The sequence below is a fragment of the Crinia signifera genome, chromosome 3 (assembly GCF_055691185.1).
Source record: "Crinia signifera chromosome 3, ASM5569118v1, whole genome shotgun sequence".
In the NCBI taxonomy this organism is placed as follows: domain Eukaryota; kingdom Metazoa; phylum Chordata; class Amphibia; order Anura; family Myobatrachidae; genus Crinia; species Crinia signifera.
This window is the reverse complement of record NC_139219.1, coordinates 263,405,811-263,420,189: the sequence shown is the minus strand read 5'-3', so window position 1 is coordinate 263,420,189 and position 14,379 is coordinate 263,405,811. Positions and strand designations below refer to the sequence as shown.

Here is a 14,379-nt window from a genome sequence, read left to right as displayed (position 1 = left end):
GCTACTGTGCACACAGATAATAAAAAAGAAAAAAAATGCAGACGCACACATTTTTATTATTAATATTATTTTTTTTTTTTAGCACCATAACTATAGCACTGCTAATCAGAATAATAAACTCTGCAAAGAAACAGAGCAAAACGGAGGTTCTTAGCATACTTCTTGGACAAAAATATGCCCCCACCAACCGCAACCAGGTGACCTTATCTGGTGGGTCCCTAATACCAATGTCCAAGTCAATGGCACGGGATTCACCAGAGGTTAGACGCTGGGCCCATATTTTTGGCCAAAAATTATACAAAGCACCTAAATATTGCTCTGTTACATTTCAGTTTAGGATAAGTATTATGATTGTCAGTGCTTAGTATTATAGAGTGCATCTGTATTAACTATTTTCTGTGTAAAAGAATTACTTGCAAAGAGAAATACTTACAATTTTCTGTAGTAAGATGCATTGGCGACTTTAGCTGAAGAATTATACAAGACATCAGACACCAGGTAGAGTCTGGCAATCTGTAGAACAGAATTACACATAATGTCAGACATTACTCTAAAGCAACAAGTACAGCAAAATAGTTAGCTATATGTAAAATGATAAACTGCTAACAATACCTTTTTAGGGAGCGGGGTTTTGAGGATAGACAAAGACTCTGCTATGCAGTCTACAATCTCCTCTGCTGCTTCGGCATGGTTAAGACAGAACACCATCGCTTCACCAATGTCATTCTTCCGTGGCGTTAAACCTCGTAATACCTCCTCTAATTTGTCCCTTTGTCTGAAACACAAAACTGACAATTGCAGCCATGCAGCGTAGACCATGCAAAGCTTATACACTTCCTCAACATAATAAAACTGATGACATTAAATAACAGCAGGAAGCATTTTACTCCTAGAAAAAGAATACCCATGTAGACCACAGCGAAGAGGAATTCATGCAAGGGGAGAATTATCAAGCCTTTTAAGCATTTGGTGTGCTTCAGAATTTTCTTAATAAAAGGAGTATATATCAAGCCTTGGAGAGACTGGTATTACCAGTAGAAGAGCGGCTTTAAAGGACTGCTTTGCATAGCGCTGCACTATGCAAAGTCTGGGCGAGTTTTTTTTTTTGGTGGGTTTTTAGAAAAAACCCACCACTGCCTCCCGCTGGCCGGACCTGCGTCCCCGCATCCCGTCCCCGGGAGCCGGCTTGTCATAAGCCAGCGCTAGGGATTTCAAAACAAAAGCCGGAGGGGAGGGGGAGGAGGAGGGGGAGGCAGGCAGCGCTGAAGGTGCTTGAGTTCAGTGATTTCCGGGCTTGCCAGACTGGGCACTGAGGCACAGCCCGGAAATTTCTCAGGATTGCCACTGAAGAGGTTAAAACGTATTCAATGTGTAACATTTTACATGCCTGGAAATTCATCATTCTAAACTGTACTCCACTCGATAAGTTGTTATTAGAAAAGAAGAAGAAAACAGACATACTCTTCTTTAAGAGAACCCTTTTTGATGGACTCTTCAACAAAGGGCTCAGTCTCCTGTTCCTCAGTCATGCCATGCAAGTATGGATTCAATGGCGGCGGCCTCCACAGTGATCCGTTCTTAAACATTCTGAAATCTTCGGTCCTCCACTTTGTTGGAGAATCTCCCTAAATAAAGAAATTAAGCAGCAGTTTGAGCTTTAATTGGCCGCAATACATACACACAAATATAATATATAAGACGTCAGCATGGACACTCTGACAAGTGTTCTTACAAATTTCTAGCATATACTTTTTCAGCAATTTGTGCTAAATTAGCTCGTCTGTGGCATAGGCCAAGATGGGCTAGCCTTAACTCCCACGTATGAGTCTGGAGTACCAGTGACCCTATTATAGGTTCACCAGTTGCCCCTTCTTGAACCACTTTCATTATCTATGAAGCACTGCATACGGGGAACACAAGACCTGCCATTTTGGAGATGCTCTGACCCAGTTGTCCAGTCATCCCAATTTGGCCCACTACAAAGGCACTTAGATTTTTGTGCTCGCCCATTTTGAGGCTTCCATCGCAACTACCAAAACAGAGTGTTCATTTGCTGCCTAAAATACACTGAGTGGCCAAATTATTCTGACCACCCCCTCAATACAATGTTGGACCACCTTTTGCCCTTAATACTGCATGTATTTTTCTTGGCATAGACTCTGAGATGTTGGTAGGTGGTCTGAGGAATTTGAGACCATATTTGATGAACTGCACTTTCCAATTCCTTAAGATTTGATGGTACTGGATCCAGCTGCCTGATGGCCCGTTCGATCTCATCCCACAGATTCTCAATTGGATTGAGATCTGGTGATTGTGCAGGCCAACTAAGCAAGGTAAAGTCTCTGTCATGCTCTTCGAACCATCTGCGGACAATGCCAGCTTTACAGCACTATCTGCGATAACATTCAAATACCATTGGCCATTCAGGCGTTGTTCCACAGCAATAAAAGTACCCATACAATGTCAAGAAGACATCCCCCAAACCATAATATTGCCTCCATCAGCTTGAAGTGTTTGCGGCAATGCAGTTGGGGTCCATGCTTTCGTGCTGTTTTCTCCATATTCGCGCCCTGCCATCTGCATGGTGTAATTGAAAATGCGATTCAACGGACCACGTGACCTTTTTCCAATCTATTGTCCAATCCTTGTTCTCCTTTGTGAACTGGAGATGTGTGCTCTTGTTCAAGACAGACGGTAGAGGCTTTCGAACAGGTCGTCAGCTTCCATAGTCTATACTGTGTGGCGAACAGTTCCTTCAGAGACCTTCACAGTTGCTCCTTGATTAAGATTCACCACAATTTGACATCCTGTTGCTCTTCTGTTGGACTGGACAACTCTGGCAAGTCTCCTTTCAGATCGAGCATTCAGTAACCTGTGATGACCACAAGCCTGATGTTGAGACCCAGTTTTCCGCCTGGTAGTCCACTCTCTGTAAACATTAATAACTGCTGCTCTCGACACTTCACAAGTGCAGCCGTTTTGCTGATACTGGTTCCGACTGTTCAAGCACCTACATTCAAACTCATTTAAATCATGGTTTTTGCCCATTTCTTCACAGGCAACACAGTGCAATTGATGCTTCACTTGTTCTGTTTTTATAGCTATCTCGCCCTCTAGCGGCAACAATGTGAAGTAATGGTCGATCTGCGTATAAGTGTCAAGTGGTCATAATTATTTGGCCACTCAGTGTATATCCCTCACCTTCACAGGCACCATTGCTATAAAACAACAGTGTTATTCACTTCAACTGTCAGAGGTTTTCATGTTATGGCTTATAGGTGTAAATAGAGATAATAAAGTGGTTAATAAAGCTGAGTTTTCTAATGAGGGAAAACATATACAGAAAAAAAAATAGATTTCACCATGTAAGCTGTATTTACTTGCCTGTAATATGGAGTAAAGTTTCCATCTGAAATATACATGGGCAGGTGTCTGGTTTTCAAACAAGAACCTGCAAAACAAAAGATACATGAATGAGAACATGTTTAGAAATAAAACACTAGGGAGACACATGGGTAACATGGTATAAATAGATTTAAGAATTTGGGAGAAAAAGAAAAAAGTACTCTCCTTTGTTTGGGGGCACGCTTATCAAAAAGAAAAAATCTTTATGTATTGATTATTTAGTTTAAAATTTAACTTTTAATCAACAATTTTAAAAGGGCTTATTGGACAGACACACAAATACAAACTACATGCAACATAAATGAGTGGAAAAAACCACTATTGGACTCCAAAAAGTCCCTCCAGCGTTGTGTCGCTGGTAGTATTACACCACTGTGGGTGGATAATTTACCACTAATGTGGATTAAAGTGATACACTGATTTTCAAAAGAAAAATGCTAGTAGCGAAATGGGTTAATTTCAATGAATGGGTTACATCCAACAAATTGTATGGTGTGTATCCGTAAATATTATCAAATTGCAACAAAACACCATAACAAATTGTTCAGTCGGCAATAATTTGTGACAACAAACATAGAGCTCCAAATGCTATCGGTAAAGACAGGTAACGCAGCGATAGCCACAGCAAGAGAGTGATTTCTACTTCTCATCTGGCAGGGATATAGAGTTCCACGGTGGTGCACACTAAACAATAATGCTTTGTCGACCGACTGGTAATTAGCCCTAAGTCGACACCGTAAGCAGAATGTGTACTCAGCCCGTTTTAATGAAGTTATACTGGAGTAGTATAGAGGAATAGCATCTGCTGTCTTTTCCCCATTAAACAGGTGCCCTGTTGACACTGTCAGTGCAGGGTCCAGCCGTTATTTGAATGGGTGGAGATGACAGAGCTGATAAAGAGATGAGTAGGGAGTGTTGTGTCAGCGTGACAGCAAGTCGACTTATGCCTAATGGGCTAGTAGGCTGCTGCTTCCCAGTGTTAAACCATTGGTGGGAAGTGAGCGGTACTCACCATAGGCTGCGTAGAAAATAGATAGTGGAGTATCTTTTTCCACTTGTATGAAGGTATAAGGTGCCCTGTTGACTAATAGTCAGAGCAGGGTCCTGCCGAATCCCCCTTTAGTGTCAAAAATAACTCCTAGCAGAAATATGTGCATGAGATAGGAGATAGAGGGAGAGAGGTAAAGGAAAACGTCTGGGTCTGTTTTTAATAGTTATCAACTCCCATTGCTAAAAGGCATTGGTGGCAGTGATATTAAATACTATGCCTCAGACGTTTTAGAAAGGTTAGCGGGTATCCCCAATATGGCTGTAAACGAGGCCACAAGTGTTAGATCACTAACTGGCACCAATTAATCTTATGCGCTCAGCATACGTGAAGGGACATTACCGCATTACCGCAAATAAGGGGTGAGAAGAGAGGGCGCAGTGTGGCTAACACTGCTTACCTGCCGCCGGGTAGCTTCTATGTTGTCCTGGTGGATGTCTCCCGACCGGCGCTGAGTAGCGGCGTCAGGTCTCGCCGGCGCCGGATGTGGTCTGAGAGAAAAAAGAAAGAGCAGACAGCTGTTTCGCTCCGATAGCGAGCTTCGTCAGTGATGGATAAACCCGCAATAGCTGTCCGTGACACACCTCCAGGCAATTAGCCAATGGTGTGGACAATAAATAGACTCACGGACGGCACCCACGTCAGCACTGACGAAGCTCGCTATCGGAGCGAAACAGCTGTCTGCTCTTTCTTTTTTCTCTCAGACCACATCCGGCGCCGGCGAGACCTGACGCCGCTACTCAGCGCCGGTCGGGAGACATCCACCAGGACAACATAGAAGCTACCCGGCGGCAGGTAAGCAGTGTTAGCCACACTGCGCCCTCTCTTCTCACCCCTTATTTGCGGTAATGCGGTAATGTCCCTTCACGTATGCTGAGCGCATAAGATTAATTGGTGCCAGTTAGTGATCTAACACTTGTGGCCTCGTTTACAGCCATATTGGGGATACCCGCTAACCTTTCTAAAACGTCTGAGGCATAGTATTTAATATCACTGCCACCAATGCCTTTTAGCAATGGGAGTTGATAACTATTAAAAACAGACCCAGACGTTTTCCTTTACCTCTCTCCCTCTATCTCCTATCTCATGCACATATTTCTGCTAGGAGTTATTTTTGACACTAAAGGGGGATTCGGCAGGACCCTGCTCTGACTATTAGTCAACAGGGCACCTTATACCTTCATACAAGTGGAAAAAGATACTCCACTATCTATTTTCTACGCAGCCTATGGTGAGTACCGCTCACTTCCCACCAATGGTTTAACACTGGGAAGCAGCAGCCTACTAGCCCATTAGGCATAAGTCAACTTGCTGTCACGCTGACACAACACTCCCTACTCATCTCTTTATCAGCTCTGTCATCTCCACCCATTCAAATAACGGCTGGACCCTGCACTGACAGTGTCAACAGGGCACCTGTTTAATGGGGAAAAGACAGCAGATGCTATTCCTCTATACTACTCCAGTATAACTTCATTAAAACGGGCTGAGTACACATTCTGCTTACGGTGTCGACTTAGGGCTAATTACCAGTTGGTCGACAAAGCATTATTGTTTAGTGTGCACCACCGTGGAACTCTATATCCCTGCCAGATGAGAAGTAGAAATCACTCTCTTGCTGTGGCTATCGCTGCGTTACCTGTCTTTACCGATAGCATTTGGAGCTCTATGTTTGTTGTCACAAATTATTGCCGACTGAACAATTTGTTATGGTGTTTTGTTGCAATTTGATAATATTTACGGATACACACCATACAATTTGTTGGATGTAACCCATTCATTGAAATTAACCCATTTCGCTACTAGCATTTTTCTTTTGAAAATCAGTGTATCACTTTAATCCACATTAGTGGTAAATTATCCACCCACAGTGGTGTAATACTACCAGCGACACAACGCTGGAGGGACTTTTTGGAGTCCAATAGTGGTTTTTTCCACTCATTTATGTTGCATGTAGTTTGTATTTGTGTGTCTGTCCAATAAGCCCTTTTAAAATTGTTGATTAAAAGTTAAATTTTAAACTAAATAATCAATACATAAAGATTTTTTTCTTTTTGATAAGCGTGCCCCCAAACAAAGGAGAGTACTTTTTTCTTTTTCTCCCAAATTCTGTACTTTTTTACTCTCAGGGGTGCACCTCCACAAGAGTGATTTATTCAATTATTCAATAAACACCTTTTTTGTTATTGTGGAACCTATACTACTGTATACTACATTATAAACGTCATATGTGATTCTGTAAACATACGGGTGCAACTTGTGCAGAGGTCCTCCAAAGTTCCCCATACCCCATCTACATAAATAGATTTAAAACAGAATTGCAACTTAAACTATATGGCACATAGGTAGTAAAAAAGAAATCAAGACAAACAAATAAAATAAACAATCTAAACAAGTAAAGCAAGAAATTTAAACCAACCACTTAATGCGCAAGATGCATTAAAGCAGAAATAACACAGTTTTCCGTTTTTTTACCAGATTTCCGTATACTCTGAAGGCAGCATGTCGAGGCGCCATTGCCCCTCTGTTTGATAAAAGGTCTGGGTGAGGAGCACGTAGCCACCTCACAGAGCAATTTAGCAGATGCCCTCTGGCTAGCTGGCCAGGAAGTATCTAGTGATCGGGTGGAATGAGCCGCAACCCATCCGGGAGGCGGCAGACATGCCGATAGATAGGCTTAGCGTACAGTCAGCCTCTCTTATTAGAATCAGAGCACAAATAAGGAATCAGACTTATGAACAGTCTTACTTCTACGCAGATAAATGAGTAAGGCTCAGACCACATGAAGAGAAGCCTCAGTTTCTGAGGCCCCAGGGAAGGAAGGAACCACAATCTTCTGATTAAAATAGAACTTGGAGACCACCCTAGGTAGGTAATCAGCAGCCCTATCAGGGTGAAATACCAGAAAGTGAGAGTGCTAAGATGAAGTACCAAGATCTGACACCCGACGGGCAGAGAATATGGGCAAGACAAAAGCTACCTTCCAAGATAGCCATCTTAGCTCCACTCCCTTAGATCCAGGGAGAGATCCCATGGAGCCAGTGGGGGAATGGCTGGACATGAAGGACTCTTTGAACGAAGGTGCGAATGTCCGATAGAACTTCTTCTCGAAGAGTATTGATAAAGCATACACCTGTACCTTCAAAGAAGACAAGCGAAGGCCCAAGTCTAAACCAGCCCGAAGAAAGGCCAACAGGCGAGCTAAGTGAAAAACTATAGGCTGGAACCCACTGGTCAAGCACCAAGAGAAATAATATTTCTAAACAGGATAGTACATTATATCCGATGAGGGCTTCCTGGCTTGTAGCATTGTATGAATAACTTTTGACAAAAATCCCTTGAGAGATATTTCAAGAGCCATCCCGTCAAAGCCACACAGCCCAGATCTGGGTGATGGTAAGGACCCTAAAACAGCAGATCTGGCCTGAGAGGTAGCCTCAGAGGAGCCATGACAGAGACTTTGTAGATCCACGCACTAGCTTTGGCGAGGGCAATCTGGAGCTGCTAGAATCATGGTTCCCCACAATTTCTTGAACTTGCAAAGTAGATGCAGTTGTTGGAATGGAGGAAAAGCATAAACCAGTGGAAACTGGCCACGGAGTTGTGAGCGCATCCACTAGAAAGGCCTCCGGATCTCTTGTCCTGGATCTGAATCTTGGGACTTTGTTGTTGTGCCGAAATGCCATTAGATAGATGTCCAGCACTACCCATAGAGTCGTCAACCAATGGATGGAATTCAAGTAGCTCCCATTCGCCTGAGATAATGTCCCAACGATTGGGAAAGTCCACTTCGCAGTTGAGAAATCCTGATATGAACAACGCAGACAGTGCCGGTAAAAAAAAATTGGTACTTATGTAGTATCTGGGCTGCCGATTTTTTGATTGTATGCCTTAAGTTAAGGCATACAATCAGATGCGATGCGATATCGCATCGCATCGCATGCGACCATCGGATGCGATGACCCGATTTTTCCATAGGAATCAATGTTAAAATGGACTGAGTCCATTTTAACATGGAATTCAATGGGAAAAAGGGGTCCTTTTCATACCCCTACTATCCAAGTGGGCATGGAGTTGGATATAAACCTGTGGCGAGCGTAGCGAGCGAAGCGAGCCCCGCGAGGGGACGGTATTCTGTGTCCGCTCGCCACGCTTCGGGCTCGGTGGCTCGCTACGCTCGCCACAGGTTTATATCCAACTCCATGCCCACTTGGATAGTAGGGGTATGAAAAGGACCCCTTTTTCCCATTGAATTCCATGTTAAAATGGACTCAGTCCATTTTAACATTGATTCCTATGGAAAAATCGGGTCATCGCATCGCATCCGATGGTCGCATGCGATGCGATGTACCCGATTTAGAAATCGGCAGCCCAGATACTACATAAGTACCAAAAAATTTGCCCACCTGAAGATCTAGGACTTCTTTTTATTGTTACTTCTGCCACTGCTCCCAACTGTGCCATTGTCTGACTGGACCTTTACTGGGAGACCTGCGATGAGGAACTGAGCACAGACTAGAGCAAGAAATATTGCCCTCAGCTCCAGTATATGGATTGGCAGCCGGCTTTCCAGGGATTCCCAATGACACTGGGATGACACCTGTGGTGACTAGGGCCTAATTTGGGATAAGGACGGCCCTGGAAAAGGTTGTTCTACCACCACGTGAAAGAGACCGACATCCCGGGTCAGTGTAATCATCTGACTCAGGACCTAAGCATAATCTCTGTTCCACTGGCAAAGAATCTGTAGTTGAAGCTGACGAGAATGAAACTGCCCATATTCCACCATGTCGAAGCTGGCCACCATCGACCCCAGGATCTGCATGCAGGCAAAGACAGATACCTTGCGTGGATGCAGGAGAGACTTTATTCTGGCCTGTAAAAAGTGAATCTTGTCTGAAGGAAGAAACAGTCTATGTCTGGGGTAGCCAACCCTAGTCCTCGAGAGCTACCAACAGTGCATGTTTTGCGGGTCTCCTCACAGAATCACAAGTGAGCTATTTAGCTCCATCTGTGGATCTTTTAAAATGTGTCAGTGATTAATGAGTGAAGCTGTGCAGCAGCTAGGTTGTCTGGAAAATGTGAAGTGTTGGTAGCTCTCGGGGGCTAGAGTTGGCTACCACTGGTCTATGTACACGAAAATCTAGAACTGCACCCAAATGGACAATCTCTTGGGAAGGCTTTAGAGACGATTCTTCCAGTTGATCTTCCAGGCATGAGATTGCCATAGAGCTGCTGTGGTTTGCAGATGTTCCTGTAAAATCTTGGTGATCTGGCCGCCAGAGACCTCTCTCAAATTTGTCTGCTAACTCAGACACTGGAAGGCAGGAGAAATTATTCTATGGTTGGTGACCATAGATGGAATTCTCCTGCTAGGGGATGCATGCGAGGGGATGTTTGTGAACACATTTCCTTGCGTTGTAACAAGAAATATTTTTATGGGGGGAGGGGGGTTTGGTCGTTTGCCGGGGGCAGCATTTGAGCACTCGCTAAACAACAAATTTTGCTTTTTACGGAGACAAAGAATTAGGCCCTGTGCATCTACCGGAGGGGGAATTTCCAACTTTAACCTATCTTTGGGAGGTAGTGGAATAAAAGAGGTCAGTCATCTAGGCAACAGAAACCTCTTAGACGGTTGGAACCATGCTACCGCTAACAAGTGCAGGGTGGTACCCGGCCGCTGCTCAGTGAAAAATAAAAGTATCCAGGGGCGTCAGACAACCCCTCCAAAAATCAGTGCCTGCTCCTGTAAGTACTAAAAAGACAACTGGTGAGGGGTCAGAGCATGCTGGGTACATATTTGTAACCCTATGGTGCCCACTACGCTACCTCCCCTCTCAATATCCAGCGTATAGTACTCCTGTGCCCCCTACTGGATGAAAAATAAATATGGTAATTAATTATACTAATAAATACAAATTTACAAAAAAAAAATGATTGCTGTAGAAACACAGTATGCACAGCATTATCTTTTTGAGGCCCTGGGAGACTGGGGAGAAGAGATAGAGCTAAAATCTGTACCTGAACATTGGGTTGTTGATTTCCCTGTTCATGATCATCGCTTCAAACATTGGTCCTTCACGCACCACAAATTCGATCATGCGATGTATCAGAGCGAGTAAATTCCTACAACGACAGCACAGTTAAAGAAAAATGTATTCACACCCTACCCACTAGTTGCACGCCACCTAATTCCTATACTGGTAACTAGAGACACTGCAATACTACATAGAAATGAAGCATATGAGTGTGTGTAAATGCACCGTTGAAGGGGCTATGTAGTGCAAGCTAGGCCAGTGAGGTCCTACAGCAGCTAAAGGATCAGTCCCACTGAAGCATGAAAAACACATTATCTTCTTGGCAACCAAGGTAGAAAAGTTATAGCCTAGCTTAAAGTGAAGTCTATCTATAGGGTCATGCAACATGAATACTGAGGGCAACTATAGGCTAAAATGCCATGCTACATTGATACCATTATACCACGATAAGTGTTTAATTGGAAGTGCTATGCTCACTTTTTAATAAGAACGGCTTAAAGTATCCTATGAAAGATGGAAAGGAAACGCATAAGCAAAATCCTTCTGTCACTATTCCATATACTGTTGGGAATGGAAGGTCTTCATAACCCTTTATTGATCTTTAGTGGTTGTATGTACAATGCCAATAATTGCTGTAGTTGGCTATTAACAAGGACACAAAATGCATCGCTCAAAAAAAAAAAAAAAAAAGGAAAATATTTAACCCTTTGGGTGCCAACATCTATGAGATGTTCCAAATAATTATCCACTAAAAATACCAGCATCACTCACATTTGTTATATAAAATGGTGTGTAAAATAAGATTGTATTTACTATATAAGGTAAATATTACAGGTCATTATAATGCGGATACGGTTGGTTGACCTAAATATGGTCGACATGGGACAAGGTCGACAGCTCATTAGGTCGACATGGTCTAGGTTGACAGTCAAAAGGTCAACATGGGGTTTCCACAGTTTTTTGAGCTGACAGGCGGTATTTCATGCCCTACCATCCACTAGGGCATGGGGGGGGGGGGGAGAATAAAAAATAGTGTGCCCGAAGCCATGCCATGCGAGGGGACGAGGTGCACTTAAAACTGTCAATGTCGGCTGTGTCGACATTCGGGTAAAAAAACTGTGAAAAACCACGTCAACCTTTTTGGCTGTTGACCTAGACTAATGCATGTGTCGACCTTGTCCCAGGTCGACCTAGACCCCCGTCGATCTTGCAGTATGTTGACCCAACGGTGTCGATTTAATGACTGTCGACCGTCTTTAGGTCAACCCGATGATCCATACCCTTATAATGAACACAATTTTCACACCTATTTTCACAAATTCACTTGGCACTCAAAGGGTTAAGGAAGTCCCAAATCACTTTAGTTCTTCAATAACAGAAGGATATTAGCTTCCATACATAAGATTTTTTTTTTATTTTTCATTTTACAGGCCAACACCCACAGAGTTTACCATAGAAAAGAAGGGGTTTATCTAAGATTCCCATAAAACAACAACAGAAATAGGGCCAATACAGCCCATTAGAAAGATATGTATGCCTACTTTGGTTTTATATATATATAAAATACGAACACACCCAAACCAAAGGAAAAATAAAAATAAACAATAAGTAATTAGCGACTATGGAAAAGCAGCACATGTGCAGCACAGTGGTGCATACTTTAATCTGGGAAATTTCCAGTGGAGCACCGATACAGATATAAGCGAGGCCATGTAATGTTTTGCATTGTTTCTTCCACGCTAATTTATACGCTTCACTGCAAGTCTGCATTATAGTCTAAATCACGTTTTATATTTAAAGGGTAATTACATTTTTTTTAGGTGAAAGCTTGGATAATACAAATGGATAACACTGAAAAGTGCTAGAAATGACAATTGATAAAAGTGGAAGCTACGTTTTGGCCAAAAGTTATGTCTAGCGCTTTAATCATAACAACAACCACATTTATTGGAGTCGATCGTACCAATGTCTGGTCAAAATACTTTCCCAATCCTTCCCTGGATGTTTTCCTGGTCCCCCGCTGCCGCAGACAGTTCAGCTGTGGTGTTGCTCACCAAGGCCAATGTCAAAGGTCAATGGGAATTTGAGTGAATAATTTAAGGTTGTATTTTTCATCTTGAAGAGAAGACTGCACTTCACTGAGCAAGAGTGTATGTTCCACCCCGACCTAGTTCTCAGCAACCGGGGCCTAACGCTACACAAAGTATTCTTTACATTTACACATGGTAATTGGTTGGAGCGTTAGAGCAAAAAGATTTACAAATTGGGAGTTTAAAACAGGGTCCCACTATGTTCTTTCTATGGAAAATTTAAAAGGGAAGGGCAATTATATATTTATTTATATAGTGCTTTTTCACCATCAGGTCTAAAGGTGCATATTATATTATATTTATAATTCATACACAGGTTGAGTATCCCTTATCTAGATACCGGTTATACAAATGATTCCCAAAACCATAGTTTCAAGAATGTTTGGTTCTTTGCAAAAAGTACTGCTGCAGATGTGTAACTGGCACTGCTGGGGGCCCGATGTGTAGCAGGCACTGCTGGGGGCACGATGTGTAGCGCGCACTGCTGGGGGGGACACGATATGTAGCGCGCACTGCTGGGGGGGACACGATATGTAGCGCGCACTGCTGGGGGGGACACGATATGTAGCGCGCACTGCTGGGGGCACGATATGTAGCGTGCACTGCTGGGGGCACGATATGTAACTGGCACTGCTGGGGGCACGATGTGTAACAGGCACTGCTGGGGGCACGATGTGTAACAGGCACTGCTGGGGGCACGATGTGTAACAGGCACTGCTGGGGGCACGATGTGTAACAGGCACTGCTGGGGGCACGATGTGTAACAGGCACTGCTGGGGGCACGATGTGTAACAGGCACTGCTGGGGGCACGATGTGTAACAGGCACTGCTGGGGGCACGATGTGTAACAGGCACTGCTGGGGGCACGATGTGTAACAGGCACTGCTGGGGGCACGATGTGTATCAGGCACTGCTGGGGGCACGATGTGTATCAGGCACTGCTGGGGGGGGCACGATATGTAGCGCGCACTGCTGGGGGGGGCACGATATGTAGCGCGCACTGCTGGGGGACACGATATGTAGCGTGCACTGCTGGGGGACACGATATGTAGCGTGCACTGCTGGGGGACACGATATGTAGCGTGCACTGCTGGGGGACACGATATGTAGCGTGCACTGCTGGGGGCACGATAGGTAACTGGCACTGCTGGGGGCACGATATGTAACTGGCACTGCTGGGGGCACGATATGTAACTGGCACTGCTGGGGGCACGATATGCAACTGGCACTGCTGGGGGCACGATATGCAACTGGCACTGCTGGGGGCACGATATGTAACTGGCACTGCTGGGGGCACGATATGTAACTGGCATTGCTGGGGGCAAGATATGTAACTGGCATCAAATATGTGCAAGATATGTAACTGGCATCAAATATGTGCAAGATATGTAACTGGCATCAAATATGTGCAAGAATTCCAATTTAGTGCTTGACATAATACACAAAGTTTGTTTCAGGGGTTTGAAACCTTGTTATATGCACAAATAATATCTATTTGTGTGAATTTCATGTGTTTGATGTGTTAATACAACATAAATGCATTTCGCTTTCACACATGGGCCCCGTGCACAAGATACCTCATTGAAATATATAAATATTCCAAAAGACTGAATAATCTGTTATCCAAAATGCTTCTGGTCACAAGCATTATGTATAAGGGATCAACATGTATGTATGTATGTATGTATGTATGTATGTATGTATGTATGTATGTATGTATGTTATACACTATATTTGTGATAATAACTAGAAATGTGAAGCCAGAAGACCATATCAGATGTAAACTTGCTTTATTTAT

The 14,379-nt window shown here is 43.6% G+C and overlaps 1 protein-coding gene across 1 annotated transcript in view; it reads right to left on the bottom strand.

Moving 5' to 3' along the window:
• The window catches only part of U2SURP (U2 snRNP associated SURP domain containing), a 53,991-nt gene that overhangs the window by 15,416 nt on the left and 24,196 nt on the right, over positions 1-14,379 (bottom strand). Inside the window, exons 12-16 of the mRNA XM_083177995.1 lie at positions 10,475-10,579; positions 3,385-3,451; positions 1,462-1,625; positions 613-775; positions 434-513 (exon numbers count right to left, since the gene is read on the bottom strand). Coding sequence (XP_083034121.1) covers positions 434-513; positions 613-775; positions 1,462-1,625; positions 3,385-3,451; positions 10,475-10,579 — 579 coding nt within the window. The remainder of the gene's footprint in view (positions 1-433; positions 514-612; positions 776-1,461; positions 1,626-3,384; positions 3,452-10,474; positions 10,580-14,379) is intronic.